The sequence below is a fragment of the Phasianus colchicus genome, chromosome 4 (genome assembly GCF_987193195.1).
Source record: "Phasianus colchicus chromosome 4, bPhaCol1.hap1.1, whole genome shotgun sequence".
Taxonomy (NCBI): Eukaryota; Metazoa; Chordata; class Aves; order Galliformes; family Phasianidae; genus Phasianus; species Phasianus colchicus.
This window is the reverse complement of record NC_143439.1, coordinates 38,635,512-38,658,033: the sequence shown is the minus strand read 5'-3', so window position 1 is coordinate 38,658,033 and position 22,522 is coordinate 38,635,512. Positions and strand designations below refer to the sequence as shown.

General features: G+C 37.9%; 1 protein-coding gene across 4 annotated transcripts; it reads left to right on the top strand.

The window, feature by feature from the left end:
* Positions 1-1,986: 1,986 nt before the first annotated feature.
* On the top strand, positions 1,987-22,064 carry AP1AR (adaptor related protein complex 1 associated regulatory protein). 4 transcript variants are annotated; one of them, XM_031596938.2, is made up of 10 exons: positions 1,991-2,365; positions 7,080-7,128; positions 8,676-8,702; positions 9,544-9,569; positions 10,377-10,473; positions 11,303-11,401; positions 14,137-14,195; positions 15,261-15,334; positions 16,137-16,265; positions 18,223-22,062. In XM_031596938.2, exons 1-10 carry the CDS (start codon positions 2,289-2,291, stop codon positions 18,486-18,488), a joined length of 903 nt encoding a protein of 300 aa, XP_031452798.1. In that variant the 5' UTR covers positions 1,991-2,288; the 3' UTR covers positions 18,489-22,062. The 4 variants fall into 4 exon arrangements, with proteins under 4 accessions (XP_031452799.1, XP_031452798.1, XP_031452797.1 ...); XM_031596937.2 differs by having other exon boundaries at positions 1,993-2,365; positions 14,134-14,195; positions 18,223-22,060; XM_090139256.1 differs by lacking the exon at positions 1,991-2,365 and adding an exon at positions 4,562-4,579 and having other exon boundaries at positions 14,134-14,195.
* The last annotated feature ends 458 nt before the right edge of the window (positions 22,065-22,522 follow it).

Below are 22,522 nucleotides of genomic sequence, written 5' to 3'. Positions count from 1 at the left end.
GGAGGCAGAAATTCTTTTTGTTCATCATTGGTAAGAAAAGTGCATCAGCTTACAAGAGAGATGATGCATTGGTGTTTGAACGATCTACCTAGAGGCTTAGGGAGAATAGAGTCTGTAGTCTTTGTTGTCTTGAGGAACAACAAAAGGTTTTTCAAGAATGCAATTCTCTGGTACCAGTCTGGCACCACTTTGGGTTTAATATTTTTATGGAAGACTAATGAGAATGATGCAGGGCACAGATAGTACCTGTCCCCATTATGTTGATACGTATCTTACCTAGGTGAACTACCAAGAGCCCTTCTTGACCTAAGCACAGATGAATGCAGTTGTACTGGCCTTCTGGACAAGATGATTTGCTGACAACACCAAGCTGAGTGGTGCAGTTGACACGGTTGAAGGAAGGGATGCCATTCAGAAGGACCTTGAGAGGCTAGAAAGGTGGGCCCGAGTGAACCTGATGAGGTTCAACACAGCAAAGTGCAGAGTTTTGCACTTGGGCCGGAGGAATCCCAGGCACCCATACAGACTGGAAGGAGCGGTCCTTGAGAGCAGCCCTGTGGAGAAGGACCTGGGGGTCTTGATAGATGAAAAACTTAATATGAGCCAGCAGTGTGCCCTTGTGGCTCAGAAGGCAAATGGTATCCTGGGCTCCATCAAAAGGGGGGTGGCCAGCAGGGACAGGGAGGTGATTGTTCCCCTCTACTCTGCTCTTGTGAGGCCCCACCTGGAATACTACATCCAAGTCTGGAGTCCCAGTACAAGAAAGACAGGGAGCTGTTGGAGAGGGTCCAGAGGAGGGCCACAAAGATGATCAGGGGACTGGAGCATCTCCCCTATGAAGACAGACTGAGGGAGCTGGGCTTTTTCAGCCTGGAGAAAAGAAGGCTGCAGGGCGACCTCATTGCAGCCTTCCAGTACCTAAAGGGAGCCTACAAAGGGGAGGGGAATCAACTTTTTGAAAGGGTAGATAACTGCAGGACAAGAGGAAATGGTTTTAAGTTGAGGGAGTGGAGATTTAGGTTGGACGTCAGGGGGAAATTCTTTACAGAGAGAGAGGTGAGGTACTGGAACAGGCTGCCCAGAGAGATTGTGGATGCTCCGTCCCTGGAAGTGTTCAAGGCCAGATTGGATGGGGCCCTGGGCAGCCTGGTCTAGCATTAAATGGGGAGGGTGGTGGCCCTACGTGTGGCAAGGGGGTTGGAGATTCATGATCCTTGAGGTCCCTTTCAACCCTCGCCATTCTGTGATTCTATGATTCTATGATTCTACGAAGTGGAAAACCCTTGTTGCTTATGGACAGTATTCAGTGCAAACAGGATTGGTTAAGTGGTGATTCCAGCCTCCTGCAGGAACTAACTTAAAGATGGCAACAGTTCCTCTTGGTTGTAGGTTGCCTTTGTTGTTTATTTCTGGGTTTTGAGTGATCTTAAACTTTGCATATGTAACTGCAGCGGTAACTTAAAATGACGGGGTTTGGTGTGATCACAGAATCATCAAGGTTGGAAAAGACCTCTCAGATCATCTAGGTCCAAATATCCACCTACTGCCAGTATTTCTTAGCTACGTCCCTTATTGTCACATCTCCACATTTCTTGAACACCTCCAGTGTCAGTAACCCCACCACCTCCCTGGGCAGCCTGTGCCAGTGCCCAAGCGCTCTTTTAGGTAAGTTTTCCCTATTATTCAACCTGAACCTTCCCTGGTGTAACTTGAGGCCATTCTTTCTTGTCCTGTCACTAGTTACATGAGAGAGGCCGACGATGTGATACTTGAAGCCAAAGAGACTGGAGGCGGTAAAGGATAAGTGAGATATCTTGCTAAATCGTATAGTCCCCATGCTCCAGACACGTTTGACAGCCTGAACGGCATTTACTGGGTTCAGGCCTGGTAATTTGAGAGGAACCATTTTCTCTTTTGCAATACGACGTCCACAGCCAACGGAAGCCCCGAGCTGCATTCCAGTCCCACACGCGTGCTCGCGAGGGGCGGGCCGCTGCCGCCCGGGGCGGTGCCAGCGCGAGGCATGCGGCGTCCGCCTCTGCGCTACGGGAGCGGCGCGGCTATGAGGCCGTGGGCGCCGAGCTTCCGCCCTTCTTCTCCTCCTCCTCCTCGCCCGGCGACCGCGGCGGGCCTAGCCGGGCCCTTTGTTCCTTAGGGCAGCGGCTCCCCACCGCTGACCGCCTCGGGGCGGCCGCGTGGCGCTGCGCGAGGCGGCGGCGACGGCGGGAGGAGGAGGAGGAGGAGGAGAAGAAGGAGAAGGAGGAGCAGCCGCCGCCGCCCAGGATGCGATGGGGAACTGCTGGGCGCAGGGCTGCTGCGGGCTGCTCCTCCGCAGGGAAGCGGGCCGGCTCCAGCGAGGCGGAGGGTAAGCAGGCGGCGCGGCTGCCCCTCTCTCCTCTCCTCTCCCCTCCCCGAGGCGGGGAGGTGCTGGGCCCGCCCGGCTCCGCCCTCCTCCTCCGCGGCGGGAGCGCGGCTCGCCGGAGGGCTGCCCGGGCAGGGCGAGGCGGGCGGGCTGGCAGGCGGCGGTGGCGGTAGTACCGGTACCCCGCCGGGCCGGGCGTGCTGCCGGGTGGCTGCGGGGTTACCTCACAGCGGGCGCTCTCGCGGAGAGAAAACCACAGAGCGGGTTTCGTGGTAGCCGCCGAGGTGCGCGCCTTGCGGGAAGGCGGACAAGGCGGCGTGTTCGGGAGGATGACCTTGTGCTCCCTGTGAGCCCTGCGGCGGGCTGGCACAGGAGGCCGGCGGCGGGGTGATGCAAATAAACTTTACGATTTCGTCTCGGTGCGGAACCTGTGCTTTGTTTTCCAATCCCCGATTTGCGGCACGCAAACCCGGAAGGGTACGTGCCCTGCCGGCAGCTCCGAGTCCTTCCGTACACCTGCCGGCAGTTCGGTGTCGCCTGCTGTGAGAGCTGAAGTACTGCTAGGTCTCGAGCACCTCACGTGTAGCAGGCTGGAGGCCTTTGGTTTCAGTCCGGCTCCGCAGGCAGGTCGGCTTGTCCCGAGGGCCTCCTGGCGATCCTTTTTCGAGGCGCGCGTGTGAGAGCAGGGCTGGGCGGTAGAGGATACCTGCTCGGGTTCCCGGTGCTCCCACTGAGGGTGTGAAGTGCCTTGTCACTGAAGTATCCATTTCTTCTGCTGTCGTCTGAGATAAACAGGTCGTACTTGATAGTCGTGCTTCACCCGTTGTTTTTGCTGGGTCTCTGATTATAGCCTTTCTGACATTCAAGGTTAGTGATAATAAGTTATCTGCTATGGGTCCTCGTGCTTTGAATTGATTGTTCTGGTTTTGAGGCTCAGTGGGTTCATGTTTGTTTTCTCTGTGCTTGTTTTTCCTGTCCAGCCACTGTTAGCTGATTCAATGGCACTGGGTAGGAAGCAGAGTCCAGAAAGACATAAGATTATCTTGACCATAGTAGTAATTCCTTGATTTACCCCTATCTTTTATCTTTCCCTCTGCCCTAAACTGATTGTTGCCTTTTTTTTTTTTTTTTTTTTCCCTTACATTCTTTTCTTTCATGCAGTTCTTTTATCTAGGTTCTTTTTGTGTGTGTGTGTGTTTTGTTTTCTAAACATTCATTAGTGCTTGTGGTGTTATCTCTTCTAGTGTTTGGTTTGGGTGCATGTCTGATTGAATTTACCAAGATCATCACACAAAATTGTTTTCAAACTTGTTAGCTTCTGCCGTGCTCAACCTTCTCATATTCACCAACTGGTTTTCTGCATGCTCTTACTGAGGTTACCAGTTTTCTTGACAGACTTTGTGTTTTGATATCTTCCACATAGTTACCAGTTTGCTGCTAGCTTCTTTTTCATAGTGGCAGACAGGAATATCAACAAGCAGCATTATGAGAAACATCGTTCTCTTAAACTGAGGGTTGGGGCTCAGGAGATGTTTGTAGGTGTACACCCTCAAAGAAGAAGGTTGTTTGCAGAGCTTCTCTGGCATGCACATACTTCTTCTCTTTGTCCAAGGTCAGACTGTCCTTATCAGTGAGATAAATCTTACTGTCTGCTGTTGTAATGCTGTAAATGTACGTTCCTTCAGGTCATACCTGCAGTGAAAGGTTTTGGAAATTGTTAGAAAGGTGGAATTGTAGTACAGAAAACAGACTTTTCTAACTGGCAAAGACAGCAACCTGTTTGGATTCCCTTTTGAACCCTGAAACTGGAATATCACTACAAGGATCAGCTTACAAGGAAACAATCATCAGTACTTCCTCTTGTAGACAGGTGGCATATGTCTCAATAGACCTTTGTTTTTTGGATGTATTGGCAGTACACAGAATAGTATCGGAGTATTAAGCAACCCGGGTATTTTCCATAAGTGTACAGTGGGAGAGACAGGGTATTAGACTAAATACAAAACTCTAAAATGTGTGTATTGAATTTTTTTTAAGTTTGAAAGTGACCAAATTCTGCGGATCTGAATTCTGCTACTAAATTCTGCACGTCTGGCTACTTCTAGGACAGCATAATGTAGCTTATCAAGTTAATGGTGATTATTGTCATCACTCAGATTTTTTTTTTCTCTTCCAGAAGTAGAACTTCATTATTCTTAGGTACTCCAGGACTTAAATGTAAGAAGTAAATTCTGAATTAAGTAGTAAACTATACAGTTTTTAGCAAGTGTTTTCAAGGCCTGCAAGATTCTAATCTGTGTTTAAATACTTAGGGGTTTATGTATGATTTGTTGCAGTGATTCTAGAGTTTATGTTGTACACATACAGAAAGTAAAGAAATGTGAAAATCTTCTTCAGTATAATATAGTTCACCTTTCTGTAAAAACAAACTTTCAGTTTGTGACTTCTTATTTTTTATTTTATTTTTTAGGGAGTGTCCTTAGGCTTCTTATGAAATAGTTTTACATGAAGTACTACAATTTGCAGCCATAATTAGAAAGTAGGTCAGTGCTTATTTTATCTCTGTGCTCGACCATAAGGGTTCTTACATATATAGGGCTAAAAATAATAAATAGAAAGAATAAATAACCTAGAGAAAATGTATATAGTTCTCTTCTTTTTCATTAGGGTATGGGGGTGTTATCATACAGCAAAATGTAGCAAAATCAACTTTATTCTCAGTGTGAAGGGGAAAAAAAAACTAACTCGTGCCATGGTTTTATTACACAAAATGTTAATGTTCTGTAGAGATTTTTTTCTCATGCATTAAAAAAAAAAAAAAGTAGTAACATGACTTTGCATTAAAGGCTAACAAGGTACGTAGATGTTAAGTGGATTAGAGTTGGTTTCTTTAATTTGTTTAGAACTTGAAGATTGATTTAAAAGTGTTTATAGGTGCAGTGGCATACTAGATGCCCTGCTTTCTCCAATACTCATCAAAGCTATGTGTTTCTCAAGTCTGTTTTAGCAAGTAAGACTTGAAATGAGAATAATAAAAGCTGTAGGCTTTTCAGTATCGCCACTTTATTTCAATTCAATATACAATTGGTACGTATGGGGATGGAGGTGGTGTTTTCCATTTCTGTCCTCTGTGAACTCAGTCACCTGTAGGTGTGCTGAGATTTCAGGTCCCAGACTCTTGTACAGAACGGTATCTTAGGTTATGGAGCCCCTGTTCAGCAAGGAATATGTAGCAGGAAATGTAGATCTTCCTTAAAATGTCACCACTGTTGATATGTTTGTAATACGTGTAGTAAGCTCATGCTACATTGTCTTAGTTTTCCACTAGTTCACTGTTAAATTCTTGCAACTAATCTGACTGCAGCTCCTCTGTCTGAAAACTTGATCATATTTTGAGTAGCCACTGTTGCTGTAAACTGGAACTGTGTTTTTTGTTAAAGAATACAAGTTCCTAAAACAATTTTGTGTCATGGTCATAGTAAATTCAATTCTTAATGGCATTGGCTCTTGCATGTTAAAATGTGCCCAAGATGTAACAGTGAAATTACCTTAAGTGCTGGTACCACACATGCCAGCTATAATGAAGATGTAGTGCATGAATTGAAATGCCCATTTTCCCCTGATTTTGTAGCAATGAATCAGCTGAAGGTGATTCCTTAGTGCCAGCTGTGAATTGCAGTGTTACAGCTGTGTGTGCAAGGACAGGCTGACCAGGAGTCTGCACTGAAAAGGGCTGCACAGGCTTTTGGAGGACATGTCCTGACTGATTTCTAGATGAAAATACAATGGGAATGAAATGTGATATGATTAAAATAATCCGGGCTTTGGCTGGTGTGTTGCTTTTAGTAAAGTGGAGCTGTATGTTGATTGCAAGTACAGAACAATCTATCGTAGAAGTATAGAAATGACTGGGGCCCTGGATTTATTCGATATTGATGAGCACTTGCAGCTGGAAACTTTGCTTTTAAAAATGTTAGATGAAATGGATGTTTTACTGAAGCATGAGTGTGCTTCTGGGGGACAGCCAAACCTCTGTCACTGGGTAAAATTTATTCAGATAACTCAATACCGTATTGGTGTTGTCCTTTTTATAAAGGGCAACATTAAGACAGATTAAGAATAAAGGAGGAGACTAATCCCTGTATAAAGTTACTGACTCCAAATAGCTCTTTTTCTAGCTTAGGAGCATTGCCTTTACCCCAGATAGGTTTTTCTCAGAGATTCTTTCTTGTTCTTTTGATGATTGGTAATGCTTCCATGAATATGGGGGAAGAAGGTCAACCTTACAGCTGTGCCAAGCTGTCAAAATGGGATGTATTGTTTAATGTTGACATCATACAATTATGCTAGTAAATAATTAAACCCCATGATGAGCAGTGGAGCTTTTGGAAGTTGTCTAGAATAGTGTTTTTCAAGATAAGTGTGTTAAAGAATGTGCTTAATATTTGTCAATGGCAAGTCCATCATGCTGATAGTGGTGCCTCCAGTTTGAGGGTGTTCATATTTTCTTCAGTTCTGTTTCCCTCTGTGCTATGGTATAGAATGGTAGCAATGGAGACACAGCTTGACAAGTCAACGTATTTAATATAGGAAGCTTGTTTATTTCATACTAAGAATATTTGAAAAGCTATTTAAAATTGTGTGACTCTTGTTTTTTTTTCTGCTGGGGTTGAAATGAAGATTATTCTGTAGAGTAATGTTGTGCTTATTTTTCCAGGTCAAAGTACTTTAGAACATGTACAACAGGAGAGCACTTCACTATAGAGGTGAGCATTTACATTTAAATCAGGTTGGGTTTTGTTTTGTTTTGGCTTTTCTTTTTGGTTGGTTTGGAAAGTAGTTGTCTAATTTTTGTTGTGTGATGTTGTTTTTTTTGTTTATTTGTTTTCAGAAGAAAATAAGTGGAAAGAGGTTAATTTTAGCAATACCTTTAATGCTTCTTGCAATAAAATACTGAATGTACTGAAATACTCTAGGTTATTCCAGACTGAATTGGTGCTACGCTGGATGGCAAGATTGTAGTTCCTACAATACTTGGGAACATTAACACATCATCACATCTTATTAATCTATCATTTGTAAAGAGTCATCTGTGATCATCTGACATGAAGTAACTGTGATCACCTGAGAGCCAGCACCGGATCATACTGAAGTCTGTCTATTGCTTCTTTCATCCCTACTATGCAGGGAGCTATTTTTTTTTCCCTTCTGCTGTTAATGTGGCATATTTTGTTCTTGACTGCAGGACCATGAGTCTCATTCTAAAAAAAAAAATAAAATTTTAAAAATCTACTGGAATTTATAGTTTTTTAAGTTTATAGTTAGATGCGCATCTGTTCATTGTGTTCACTAGAGAGGTCCTTCTCAACAACTGAATCTCTCTCCTTTTTGTGAAGGGTTGTGTAAGGTTTATTTGTATTATTTGAGATTGTCAGGATAAGCTGGTTTACTTTCTGCAAGTATTTCTTATGGTCCAAAAGTTCTAGACCTTTCAGAGATTCCCTTTACTGAGAATACTAGTAATTAATCACGGCTTTGGTTTTGAGCCACAGAGTGTGGAAGATCTGTTCTTAGTACACAGCTTCCAGTTGTGAAAGAACATTCCTGCACCAGCAATATGATAGAGAAAAGGAGGTTCTGTCCTCCCCTCAAGTTCTTACACATATTCTACTTGCAGCAATTAGAACAGCAAAGGAGTCTTGCTGACCTCCACTTTTGATGTATTGACCTCATTTATGATTACTTTTCTGAAAATAGTAGGGAATTTTTCCATTTGCTCTGTTTCATCAGATAGTTCAACTGCTGTTGTACCTGTTCAAGCAACTTTGAATGCTGCATGTATTCTAGACTGCTTGGGGACTTCTTGGGCTTCTTATCATAAGGCATTACATTGCTTTATTGGCCTTTAGTTTCTTATGTGCAAAGCTAGTGTATGTGTTCTGTTTGCTTTTAGAATCCTGGGTAGAAAATAATCCTATGTATTCTGTAAGTTAAGTACATCTTCAGATACTTCTTTTTGAAGCGTCACAATTGCCATGCAAAGGGAAAATTACTTGCACTGTACCCCTCACATTTTGTGTATGTTAAACTGAGTGGGTGCTTTGATTTATTGAAGAGGCATACCAAGACAGAAGCTATGCTAAATGTGCTAATTCCTCAGAAGGAAGATCCTTTTATAAATAGCATTACAATTGCAGTATTATCACTGGAGTAGTATTTTCACAAGGCACATTAAATACGTGATTATGTGTACTTCAGGTGTTCAGTGATTTGTTATACTGGATTGTAAAGATTGTTTACTTTTTCTCTGCAGTTTGAGAACCTCGTGGAAAGTGATGAGGTAGGTGCTTGGATCATAATATGAATCTTGCTAATACAATACACTCACTTAAAATGGTTGCAAGGTCTGTATCTGTCTCCTACTTGATGCCACGTTAATCTGCTCAGGCTTAAATTGCTGGGTTTTTTTACTTGGAGTTTTGGTTGTTCCAGGAATATTTGATATGTTCAGAGAGACGAAAAGCTGTGATGATAAAAAAAAAAAAAATCTGGCTGCGGGAAAGTGGGAGGTAGCACTTCATAAAAGTGTTACAGATATTAGCAAGACAGAAACTAAAGAAAAAGCCAAAAAGCTTTGAAAAATAATTTGCTCGTGTTATAGGCCTTGTATACAATTCAGCAAACACTGAGTAGTAAATGGGCACAAGTTGCTTTGCTGAGGAGCATTTTGGTAGCCCTGTGATATGACAGTTGTGGGTAAACTGAATGAAGGGTGTTTAAAAAAAAATAGAAGTTGGCCTTAAAACTGTGAATTTAATGTAGGTTGATAATGGTGGGAAAAATGTGTTTTTATTACTTTGACTTGTATTTTAAAACTCAATGACTAGTATTTTGATTCCTGAAATACTGAAATTCAACTGAAAACAAACATTTCAGTCGTGTAAATGCTTATTTGTTTTACTTAGTCATCTACTTTGGTTGATTGCATAACAAGTTCTTTTCACATTCCAAATTAAAATAATATGTAAGGGGGTATATTTTTTCCCCAGGTGTAAAAACCAACATGTGGGGTGAAACTGATTTTATATCATGTCTTGTACTCTCTTGCAAGTGATTGACTAATGGGATTTTCAAAAATTAAAGCTGGTTGGTTTTGGTTTCTTTTTTTCTGTTTCCCACAGGGGGAAAGCCCAGGAAGCAGTCACAGGTCAGTTGCCAAGATTCAGGGCCTCTTTTCCTTTGCTCTCCTATTGAATTTGAAAAAATCATAGACTTATCATCAAAACTCTTTTTTTTCTTTTCTTTTTAATTAGATGCACAGGCAGAAGATGTTAAATTAACCTTAATGCTTAACTGTGTTAAAACAGTTGAGATGATGGCAAGTGTATGTGAAAGCAGAACATTGTGAAGTGTCTTTATTCTTGTTCCTTGGGGTTACATTTAATTTTAGCTGGCTGTGTTAGTATTTATCAAAGCTGTAGAAACTTAGTACAAGAAATGTATGAAAACACTAAACTGTGTTTCAGTTGCCTAATTCTAGGTATTTTGAATTACTTCCATTTAATGTTTCTCAAAATGCAGTTCACTGTCAGAGGTCCCAAAGAAATGATATAGCAAACCTCACAACTACTATAATGCTGGTTTGTTATGTACATAAAAGTGGGCAACAAGTGGAAAAGGAACAAATCAGAATTAGGGGACCTGAATAAATGAGGAAAGAGAAGTAAGATTTACTTAGCAATGAAATTTTAACCATTTGGTTCCAATAATTCTGTTAGCAAAATATGTTTTGAGATTATACTTGTAAAGATGCAAAAAAATGCTTTGTAAGGGGAGGGCAGCATTTTCTCCAGTAAGCTGGAACTTTGGAACTCTGCTCAGGAGGAGTAGGCCTAATGCACAGCTTGTTGAATTTGGATTAAAGAAGTCAAAAAAGGCTGCGTATTTATGTTTAAATTACTTTATCATGAGTAAGCAATAATTAGTCTCTTTGTGTTTCTGTCTTGATTTTTAGACCTTTGACTGAAGAAGAAATTGCTGATTTGAAGGACAGGCATTACGACTCCATTGCTGAAAAGCAGAGAGCTGTTGATATGAAACTTCAATCAGAGGTAAGTGGTTAAAATGACTAGAATGGTGTGGGTAGTTTTTGGGGTTTTTTTCTTGTTTTGGTTGCTTGCTTGTGTTGTTTTGTTATGTAGTTAAAATCAACCACGAGCATGGGATTTCATTCATGTGAATGAAACAGTTGATTTTTGTGCATCCTTTGTAATTATTCAGTCAATGAGATACCCAAGGAGTTTGCTCTGCAGCTAAGTTTGCATCAGAGATTTTCTTTTTAATAACTTCAGAGCTGAATGAATGGGCTGGCTCTTACTGAGATCAGTTAAATATGAACAGTCTTTTATTTGTAAGAAAGGCAAAATGGAGAGTGTATTTGATTTAGCTTTTCTTGTGCTCAGTTTTTCCCCAAACTTTTCTTAAGGAAAAGACAATTTGTCAGTTTTCTTTCTGTGTTCTGAAGCATTTAATGGAATGTGATGTAGAATACAAGGTAGAAATGGAGAAAGATTTTGAATAAAGTAGCAATTAAATCTGCAGCTGAAGTTCTACGTCTTTCATAATACTATTTCATGATATAGCAAACCTCACAACTACTATAATGCATAATAACATGCAACCTTGCATTTACAGCAATTCACTAGTAATTATGTTTATTCAATAAGATAATGTTTAGTTATCTGAATTTCTTGGGATGTTTGTGGAGGGGGGAAGCTGTTAGATTCAGTTAATGGAAAAAAATGTTTTGCCTATAGTTAAATTTATTTTATTTTTATTTTCTAGTAGCTCTTCTTTTGATTTATAGAACTTACAATTTTACTCATAGGAAGATAGATAGGTTCTGCTTTTGTTAACCATTATTATTTTGTTCATATACAGTTAGCCTTACAAGAGGAGAAGTTAAGAATAGAAGAGGAGGCTTTATATGCTGCACAACGTGAAGCAGCCAGGGCAGCAAAGCAGAAAAAGCTCTTGGAGGTGAGGGGAAAAAGACCCCAATATATATCAGAGCTTCTCTTCTGTTTTTATGTATGCAGACTTTCCTTATATCCTTTATATCTCAGGAAATGTAAAGACAAAATTGCTCCAGCTTGTAAATTCCAGTAGAGAAAGTATGATTTGAATCTGACTGGGAGAGCTGAAAATCATTAGAATTGTTTGAAACAGCTTTTTATGCTAAATATAGATTATGATTTTTTTGATCTGGAATTAGCTTAACAGACTTAATAACATTATATAGAATTTACTGATCTTTAATGTAATCTATGACAGCTTTCTAACTAAAAATATTGAAGTTAAGCGCACGTTACAACATCATTTAGGTTTAAAAAATGAACTTATTTGCACTAAATTGTTGCCTGTCTCTGTGGTTTATGCTAACATGAGGATTAGTGTTTGAGTCATCTGAATTCACTGTTGACCCTGCTTTAAGCAAGAGGTTGAGTTTGGATGACCTTGTGAGGTCCCTCCCACCCTGAATTGTTTATAATTTTGTGATTTGTATGTATAGTAGCCAAACTCCAGTAACAACTACTTAACAGTGGTGTTTATTTAATGTATCCGTGCCTGCCTTTAGATGTCTGTCTGGTAACTGGAGCTTGGTCGAGCAAAACAAAAGCTATATCTTGATTTCCTACATTTCTAAAAACGGTTACTGTTTTGTCTCCTGATAGCATTTATTGCTGATTGTTTTCATGTTGCATTTCAAAAACATGTATTGGTGCACTTAATATTTTCAGCATCTTAATAAGCTGTTTAAGTATGTGTTCTCACAGAGACTTCAGGTTGCCAGAAATGTATATGTTTAACAGAATGTTTTTCAAACTATCTGTCCATATTTAACATGTCTGACCGAAGCTGTAGTATGTTCAAGGCAGTTCTGCTAGACATGTGATATTTGTTCAGTTAGAAGTAAATTTGTAAGTGTTCAGAATTAGAGTAATGGAAGAAGTCTGAAATCTATAAAAGGTAAAGGCAAGGTCTGTAGCTCTAGTGTTTTTTCTGTATTCAAAAGTGAATAAATTGGAAGTTACTATTTGCAGACTGATAGCGATGACTCAGTTTTCATCTAATATTTATATTACTAAGTATAGCTCAGATCTCATTTTGCATTTCTCTTTCTATCCTCTTGCCATTTAGGGTGGGTGGCTAATTCTTTCTGACTCTTTCCCTGTCCCTGTCTTTTTTTTTTCTCCTCTATATAAAGTCAGGAAAAGTGATTTCTTTTATGCTTGAGCCTTTCGCTCATCTTTGTAGAAATTCCATGTGAAAAATTCTGCTTTCCTTGTCCCCGTCTTTTTAACAGGCACCTCTCTTAGACACAACCTGTGACAGAATGCGTTTATGGAGTTATTTTCTTTCTCTCATGAAATTAATACCACTTATTCCCTTCATAAATAAATCCCATCCAAAATCCTGAAGCGTTAAGGATTTCTAAGGTAGTGTTTTTGTATATGTATGCACTAAACTTGAACCTTTCTTTATCAGCTAGAAGCCATTTTTTGAATACATAACTGATGTCTTTTCTATTCATTAAGTATTTTAAATTTTAAAAATGTTTTTTCATTGAAAATGTGGTTTCTCTTTAATTTGTTTGCTGATGTTTCCTTGCTGAATGTCAAGGTGGTTTAGAACAGAAAGTTTTAATATATGTGTATGATGGAACTTGTGGTGCTGTATGCTTGTAAGTGATCCCTCAAAATGGATAGATAATTTAAGTCAAATATTATGTAGGTATATGAATTCTAAAAGTCTGTTGTTGCATACATCAGTAATAGATTTTTAAGTTTTTTTACACCAACTGTGTCAGTGCCAATTTCCTGGCCCTTTCTCCCTGTTTACTTAAGTCTTCCCATCTCTTACCACCAATATTGTATTTCTAATTCTTCCGCGCTTCCCATTTCCTTACTGGTTTCAACCTGCTTATTCTGATACTTTACTACTTGTGATAGTAGGTGCCAACAAAACCACCATCATCTTGGGACTGAAAATAGTAGCTGATGAAATATCTCGCATGACTGTTAATCCAGCTAAGAGTGACTGTTGGATGAAGTTTAAATTTGGCAATTAAAAAAAACACTATGTTTTTCTTTGCAGGGATAGATCCGTTAAGGCTGAGAATAGATTTTTCAGAAAACATTGTAGCTAATTAAGTCAGATTTGTCTATAAAGCTAGCTTGGTTTTTTTGTTGCTGTTGTTTTTTGTATTTTTGTATATTAATGGCTTTGCCATAGTCCATGTGAGCAATACTGCTTCATTGCTCATTTACCTCTTGTCACGTAGTTGGTGGTACCCAGTTTTAATGCTTACTTTTTTCCAGGCAAGGGAAAAAAGACTTGAGACAATGTTCTTAAAACTCCAGAACTTAAGAAGCTGTAGAATCCTACTTCTGTGATTTTTTTTTTTATTGTTCCTCTTATCACTACAAAATGAATGTTTCTCAACTCATAACTTGCATTTTTTTGTTCTGTTTCCACCTTTTTTTAATTGAGAGATTTCTGAAATTGGATATTACTTCCATATAAAAGACTCTTCAGTATCTTAAAATTTGATCTTCATTTGAATGAAAGTCAGTTTTTTCTTAAGCTGTACTTGGATTGCTCCAAGAGCCAGGACAATGCTCCCTTTAGTGCTGCAAAAAAGAGAATGAGTACTGAGTATATTTGAGAGACTGCATTCAGCATTTTCAACAATTTACTTCTTTCAATAGCAGCGTAGACAGCAGAGGATAACGCAGAGAACACATGCCGTTAATAACGGAGACTATCAAAGGTAAGATACAAAGTGTTAATAATTGAAGTGTGACTGTTTTTATTCCTACTCGTCTCTATCTCGCACATACAGGGAAAAAAAAGTTTTTCAAGACTTACACATACTTCATAGTTAAGTCAGAATTCTTTAATTCATTGCAGTTTTGTTCACACCAAGTAGTTACTGAATGTAAACTGGTTCCCCTTTAACCTTCAAACCCTGAGGATAGATTGCATTTGCTCTAGATGTCACTGTAGTTACTAGACTGATTCATAAAATATCAAACCTACTCTTGGCTAACATGTCTGTCTATATATTATGTATCACAGGATCTTAGTGATTTATATATATATGCACACACCTACATATGCGTGAATCTGTATATGCACATGTATATAAAATGCCTTATTGTGTAACAAAAACACTTAATTGTAAAATGTCTTTATTCAGAACTCTTAGAAATGCCCTATAAAAGTACAAATTAATTGAATGGGAACTTAAATGGTTTATATATTCTGCTTGTTTCTTCATGAATGTTGTTCCTTTAATTCTCCCTACAAATTACGAACACATTTACTGTCAAAGGATGTTTGAATTTAGGAAAAGCTCTAAAGGCCAACCATTATTTTTAAATGGAATAGAAGGGATGTTTAATTAGATGGAGAAAGTACAGTAAGAAAAGGAACTATGAGAAATGGGTTTTATTGGACAAGTTGGAATTAGTCATGTTTTGGAAATGTGTGTTACAGCATTTGAATATATTTAATTAAAAAAAAAGTTAGGAATTAACCATAATGACAGAGGAGAGGGGAAAGGTTGTTTTATGACATAATTCATGTTTAGCTGAAATTACAACTGAGAATGGAACAGAAGCTCAGACTCGGGAGGTTTGTGATCTGAAAGAATGGAAAGTCATACTGTGATCTTTTTGTAGATTTTAGTTAAAGATTTATGTGCTTTGTAGCTTACAAGGGACTGTAAACAGTTTCTTCAAAACTGTGAATGGGAGAATGTATGGATTAACATCTCTTTTATGGTGTTTAGAGATTTATAAAGCTAAAAATAAAACTTGCACTGTTCTTACAGCTCTGTGATGGAGGAAGATTTTGATTCCTTCTTAAGAAATACAAAATTCCAGTATGAAGCTTTTCGAAGTAGCAGTAAGTCTTCCTTTTCTAATGCATGTCTTTTAAATGTTAAGTGACTCGGGAGCACAGAAGTCATATTTTTTTCCCCACACAGATAAACATACTTTTAAGTTTTTATATGTATTATTTTCAGAGAGAAAGAGAGAGGGGAAAAAAAAAAGAGAGCAAGTTCTTCTTAATCTGCAGTGCTTCAAGGGCTCAAAAAATATAGGAAATATAACTTGAGCTACTGCCATTCCAGTTCTCAGAGGCAAGTTATGTAGGGACAAGTTCTGTGTATGGATTTTTCTTTACTAAAGCATTCCAACTGTATGTGTGGAGGCAACATCCAGTGAACTTTCCTTGTAAAGTCCAAGTGTTTTAAGGATGCAAATGTTTGTGTAGCTTTTTTAAACTGTGTCTTAGAAAGATAATTAGAATCAAACTAATAGTTAACTTCTTTTTCTAATTCAGTTTATCAGAAGATTTGGCTGCCTATATTTAAAAATTCCACTAGTAGTTTATGGGAAAATATAAGCTGTTAAATCCATTAGTTTAATGATTGTCTGTGATAATCACTAAGAAGTCAGTCATCGTACAAATTCAACCTGCAGCTTAATGAATTGTTCCATTGTTCTAATTGAACAGTGTGACAAAATGTCGTCCCATAGGATCTTGGTGCTGTTGAGTGTTTCTAAGCTACTGTGTACTCTCAGGAGTGATGGTTGAAGCCTTTTTTCAAATGGGATTTAAAGTACACAACATAGAATGAAAACTTAATTTGAAAGTTTAGTTTTGCATGTTAAATCTCAAATTCAATAACTTTTTTATACAGGACTTTCATCTGATGCTACAGTGCTGACACCAAACACAGAGAGCAGTTGTGACTTAATGACCAAAACAAAATCAACGAGTGGAAATGATGACAGCACTTCATTAGATTTAGAGTGGGAAGATGAAGAAGGTAAATCTGTCACTTTTAAATGGGAACAATGGTTTAAAGCTTACTTTTAATGATATTTCTCTCAATGTGTGGTGATTATTTTAGGTAGGCATTTTAGGTGTGATAATTTTAGGTAGAAAACTGCTTATTTTGATAAATGTAATTATCTGTGTAATAATTCATTTATTTGAATCTTTTAGTAAATCTTTATTAAATGAAACTGTAGGGTAAGCCCATACCAAAATGAACTGTAAAGAAATGCTGCCCTCTTGTGAGCCAGTAGCAACAGGAGCAGTTTCTTCTATTTAGTTTTTTAGTTACAGAAATTGATCAAGCATATTTCATTGAAGTATTTCAGGAAAGTGTTGTGGTAGGATTTTTGTCTTTTGGTTGATTACTGTTCTTTTTTTTTAAATGAATTACTTTAATGGTAATTTTTATGGTTCTACTGGAAACTTTCTTGGATGTGCGTTCCGGATGAGTATCCCCACTGTTTTTGTTGCTGCTGTTGTAGATTTTTCCTGTTCTTTTTAGGAAATATTCAGAAGCTCTTGTCTTTCTTTCAAAGTTATCTAAGGTTCTGGGATGCTGCCTTTTGAAAAGCTCACCACAAATAAGAATTAGAAGAATTAATAGAATTTAATTTAAAAATTGTAACTTTTTTTCACAGTGTGTATAATTCAAATTTTTGGCACTACCAAGAGCACTAAAATGTCAAAACAAGCTTCTGAACTAGAAAGATTTAACTTTCACCAATCTTCATAGAAATATACAACCTATTTTCTTTAGTGTGGGGCAGAGGAACTGAAACTAGAACAGTATCATGTATGTTGAAATGTACTGGATTTTACATGAGAGGTAATTGGCACCAGCAGATTTTGCACTTCAACCAGCTACAACTTAGCCACGGGTATTCATCTGTTTTTGCACTTCTGAGAAGTGCCGAAAACTGCCAAAATGCAGACATTGCTGTATTTTTTTTTCTGATTTCTACCAGCTTGCGTGCTGCAGAGGGGAAGCATTTTTAAGAGTTATTCATTGTGAGAATTGTGCATTTCTTTTCCCTGTTACTCTCAAATCTTGAGCAGAAGAGATATTAACACAATCCATGGAACACAACTTGCTTTAATGGTTGCAAAGGAAGTAATGTCATTTGAAAGCATTACTAGTCAATACTGCAAAGACTTCGAGTAGTCTTAACAAATTCTTTCTAGATCTGATCTAGCTGTAGGTGCATGAAAACAATCTCTCTGAATGAGATTGACTGCTTGCTTACGATAAGCAATTTAGTTACTCTATTATCTGCTGGCAGAATCTACTGTAGAGACCATAGCAGTCTGAAAAGTGTGTTGGTGGCTGGGTTGAGTGATCTGAGGTACTACTTTATGGATTAGTTGTACATTTCAAATGTTAGTAGGGCTTATGGTAAGGAGTTGTACAGGACTTCTCAGAAAGTCTGTATGTACTGATAGAATAAATAGCAGCCCTGTGCAATTATCTGACCAATGTTTTGTCTTATTTTGTGTGAAATTAAGTTTACCTTTCCAATAAAAAAGTATCCAATATCTAATTTTTAGCTTCTGTTTGAAATGTGGTGATATTTCATCTGTTTGATGATGAATTACAGGAGTATTACAGATATGTAGATTTTCTGGAAATGGCACAGTTCCAAAATCTCGTGATGTTTTCATGCCCATAATGGAGTGCAGTAGGTTTCATATAAAGGAGAAATGAATACTGCTTCTGAATTGTTTCATAGTATTTTCTGACTTCCTCTGAATTTTAGGAGACAAGCTAGCTACGGTGTGACTAACGACACTGTGGAGCAGAACGAAGAAAAAACCTGTGATACTCAGGAATGAAATTACCCAAGTCTGAATCTCTATATGATTCTTGTTTCTTAGGTTTCAATGGAAATAATAATGGAAAGATACTTGCTTCAATTATGTCCTTCTCATAAACATGTCTTAAATTGCAGGCATGAACAGAATGATTCCAATGAGAGAACGTTCAAAGACAGAAGAAGACATACTCCGGGCAGCATTGAAATTTAATAGCAAGAAGACAGGAAGTAATCCAGCTTCAGCCTCTGATGATTCTAATGGGTTGGAGTGGGAGAATGACTTTGTTAGTGCTGAAATGGATGATAATGGCAATTCAGAATATGCTGGATTTGTAAATCCTGTATTAGATTTGTCTACATCAGATGTAAGGACATCTGATTCTGATCAACAGGACAGGTAGTGAAACTGTGGCCCTTGTTTGTGACCAAATGTTTAAAAGTGAAATGGAATGTACAAAAACGTATTGCTCTTTTATAGCACTGTTTCCTTCTTTTTTTTACAAGTTGATCAGCAAGGAATGGGAAAGACTTGCTATCTGATTAATTCAGAATTAAGTGCAATTTTATCATCTACCTTCTAAACTTTTGTGAAAACTGGGATGATTCTATTGTGTATATTTCTGGATATCTGGATTTAATATGGAATTATCTGTGCTAATTTAAGCTTCGTAGTTGGCATATCTATATTTTAACTAGCTTTTTTTCTGGATGATGTTTCTATGATTTGTTTTTAAAACTCATTGTTGTCCTAAGAAAGTCTTATATAATTTATCTAATACTTGAATATAGAAAAATATTTTTAAAAATCTGTCTTTATTTCTGATATGTGCTCTCTGATGTGGTGTTCAGTGATTTAAGGGGTGGAATTAGTCAGTTGTGGAAAAAAAAAAATCACACAGTGAATTGCAGTTTTTTCTGTCTGTCATGTATTCTCTCTGGCCTTCTGTGTTCCTTTTACCATTTCTTTTACTTTTTTTCTTATTATTTTATGCTAAGTACAATTTACCTCATGGTATGAATCATCGGTTTAGGTAAAATATTGTCTTCTGTAATAATGCTGTCTAGGCATAGTCAGTGTGCCCAGACAGAGGAGAACAAAACATAAACATTGTTTGTTTTAAACTGGAATAACCCATTGTCTGCTGGGTGACTGGGAGGACCAAAGTTTTGATTTTTTTTGATCACCCATCACCCCATTCCCTTAAAGGTCAACATTTGCTACTACATGGTTTTTAACATTCTTAAATTGTGGATGACTTGTAAATTAGCCTAATGAGAACGATTATTGAAACACAGCATTTTCTGAGTGAACTGGGAGACTGAATTTCTCTACAAAATAGTGTAGTTAAGTGCTCTAGCTTTCCTGTGCCTCTAAACTAAATGATTAGTAGTGCTAACATGGGCTGAAATTTAAGCAGGTGTTCAGCTACTGCAGATATAGTGTATTGTGTGGTCTCCCCTTTGTTTTTAATACAAGTTCTTCTTTAAGAAGGGGAAAAAAGAAAAGCAATCCCCACTGAAGAGAAAGTGCAAAACAGTTGTAAACTTCAAGATTTCCTCAGCATTTCAGTAAAGCCATACTAGTCTACTGTTACTTTGTCTAGCTGTCTGGTTTCTTTCCCCCTTAAAAAAAAAAAAAAAAAAGGAGTGGGGTTTAACTTCAGCATTGTGGAATAAAAAGCAGCACCCTGTTACGCAGGAAAAGCTGCATCATTGGAACAACTGAATTTGTTGGTACAAGTTACGTAACTGTTTTAGATCATCTGAACCCATGTATAATGTTAGGATTGCTGTAATGTGCTCCTCTTCTTGACAACTTAAAAAATCCTGCACATTTGGGTTAAATATGTACATATATTGACACTGACAAAGATAAAAATCTATTGTTGGTAACATGCCATTTCTTAATTTAAATTGTAGCAATGTAATTGGAAATATTTTAATGTAATTATCTGCATCTGCAATGCCTGTAATATGCTTTAAAAATTTGTACACATCAAACGTATATTTTTGTTTGGCATAAGCTACTTCTGTATAACTTCTGATGCTTATTCATATAATATATTCTTACTGTAATGAAGGCAACTTTCTCACCATGTAAATAACTTTTTTAACCTGCTGAAATTGTAACTTGCCCTTTCTTCATCAGTGAAGATGAGATTGACTTGTCCTGACCGTGATTCAAGGAAGTAAGCTGTAGTCCTGCTTGTAGAATGAGCGGGCATTTGGCAAAAAGGCAGCCTTATCTCCAACTGAAAGTCTGTACTGTGATCTGTGTGTTCTGTAGACATGGTTACTAGCATTCTGCTTTTCAGAGTTAAGTGAATCACAGAGTGACTTAAGAAATTACTCTCAATGTTTGTGGAAATGTGAGAAATGGAAAGAAGATGTAAACAGCTCACATGAAACAACACAACAGTACTGTAAAATACATATCTCTGTACAAACTTAAAACTAATTAAAATTTTCAGTCAGTCTTATGTTTAACAGTGTTTTGTTTTTTTGTGATCACTATTTCATGCATAGTGAAAGCAGTATGTGAAGATGAAATGCTAAGTGGTACCCAGAATTATCTCTGCATCGTGAAGGAATCTCTTTCACTTTTAAAATTATTGTGCATCACATAACTTAAGATTTTGACGAAGCTGTGTCTTGAACTACTGAGCTACTACTGTACCCTCCCTTCTCTGGGACCTGCTGCTGTGGAAAGGAAACTCTAACAAGCTGCAATGATAGAAGACCTGAAGAACTTGGAGTGTGAAGCTTTTCTGTTTAAAAAGAAGCAACTGCAGCACTGTGATTCAAAGTAAGGATACACTTGTGTAATGCAAGCAGCATCCCCGTCCTCCGTGTCTGTAGTATATCATTTTAACTGACTTGCTGGCTGTGTCTGTATAGGCTGTCTGTGTATTTATTAATTGGAAATTGTGTTTTCTATTGAGGAAGAGTTTTATTAAGTTGTTCATCTTAAGTATGTTTTATGCTGAAGCTGTGCTGTAATCAAATGTGAGATCTGTTGATGTGATTGTTCAGTCTCAGCAGTGTTACTTGACTAAGTATAAAGTTAGTGTTTCAGAGCACTGTCTTTTAGTATTCTGTAGTTGTGAATGCTGTTAGCTATCCCAAGTGGAACAAAATGAAAAATTAAAAGAAAAGCATCTACGTTAATGCATGTATTATTTTTTCCACTTAAGTTAGTAATATATGATTAATGGCAGCTTCTGTCCCTGTGTGTGGAACCCAAGGATGCTGAATTCCCACTGATTATCTGGAAGACATGAAAGGAATGATTTCAGGATATCAACTAAAATCTGTAAAGGGGGAGTTATATTTCTGAATTACTTGCCAGCTTTATGTAGCCTCCTAGGCACTTTGCCAGCTTGCTTTGGTGTTATACTGGAGGTGTCTAACTTTCCTGTGTTTCTCTTTTGCCTGAACTGGAACAGTAGACTTGAGAGTAAAGCCTAAAAATAGTAATAAGAAAAGTAAGCATCAAACTGTCCATTTTGTATTTTGAATCCCCTTAATCCAAACTCTTTAGTTTAAAGGTGATCTTTTCATAAACTGATGTATGAACAGTGAATTTCATTCAAGTCAGTGGGATAAAATTGTCACTCATGTGGTTGGTTTAAAGGGAGATTCAGTCTTACTGCTCTGAAGTGATGAATTGGTTGATGACCAGTTAAATAACTTGTGAAGTATTGTGAGAATCATTTCAAATTAAGGGATCAGACTTCGGAAAGAGTGTATGCTGAGAGCATTGAGTTATCTAGCTGCCTTTTGTAAAGGAAAATGGTCATTTTCGCTATCTTTCTTTTACTTTACATCATCTTCTAAAGTGAAAATGGGCCCTGGCCACCATATCATGAAAGCTGTCATAAGCTATCAGCGTGTATCTTGTGGATGAAAGCAAATTTTATTACCTTCTACAAACCATTAGCATGTGTGTTACGAGAATGGATCCTAAATATTTTGTCTGTTAATCTAGGAAAAATATTATTTTGCTGGATATGTATTGTTCAAAACCAGCTAATTTTCAGGTTTTTTCTTATACAGTGCTTTTGGTGTGCTATTGAATGGTTACATTCCTATTACATTTCTTGATTTTTTTTTTAGTGAGGTAACTGGAAATTATTTTTCTAGTATTATCAAGCATACCTATTTGTCTTTCAGGTAACATTTTTTCATCTTTTATGTTATCATTGTCTCCTCCCACAGTATGGTACGTGCAGAATTCTCCAGTGTTTCTTTTTGAAATCACTTCAGTAGGTTGAAGTGTTGACTTTAGCACATTAATAAAGCATGTGTAATAATCTTTGATTTAAAAACGAACATTAAATCTGCTCTTAGGTTATGTGCAATCATTGGAAGTAACCCAGCTATTTCCTAAACTGTGCAGCTGAATCTCCTTCACTAAGCATTTATCTGAATAAGT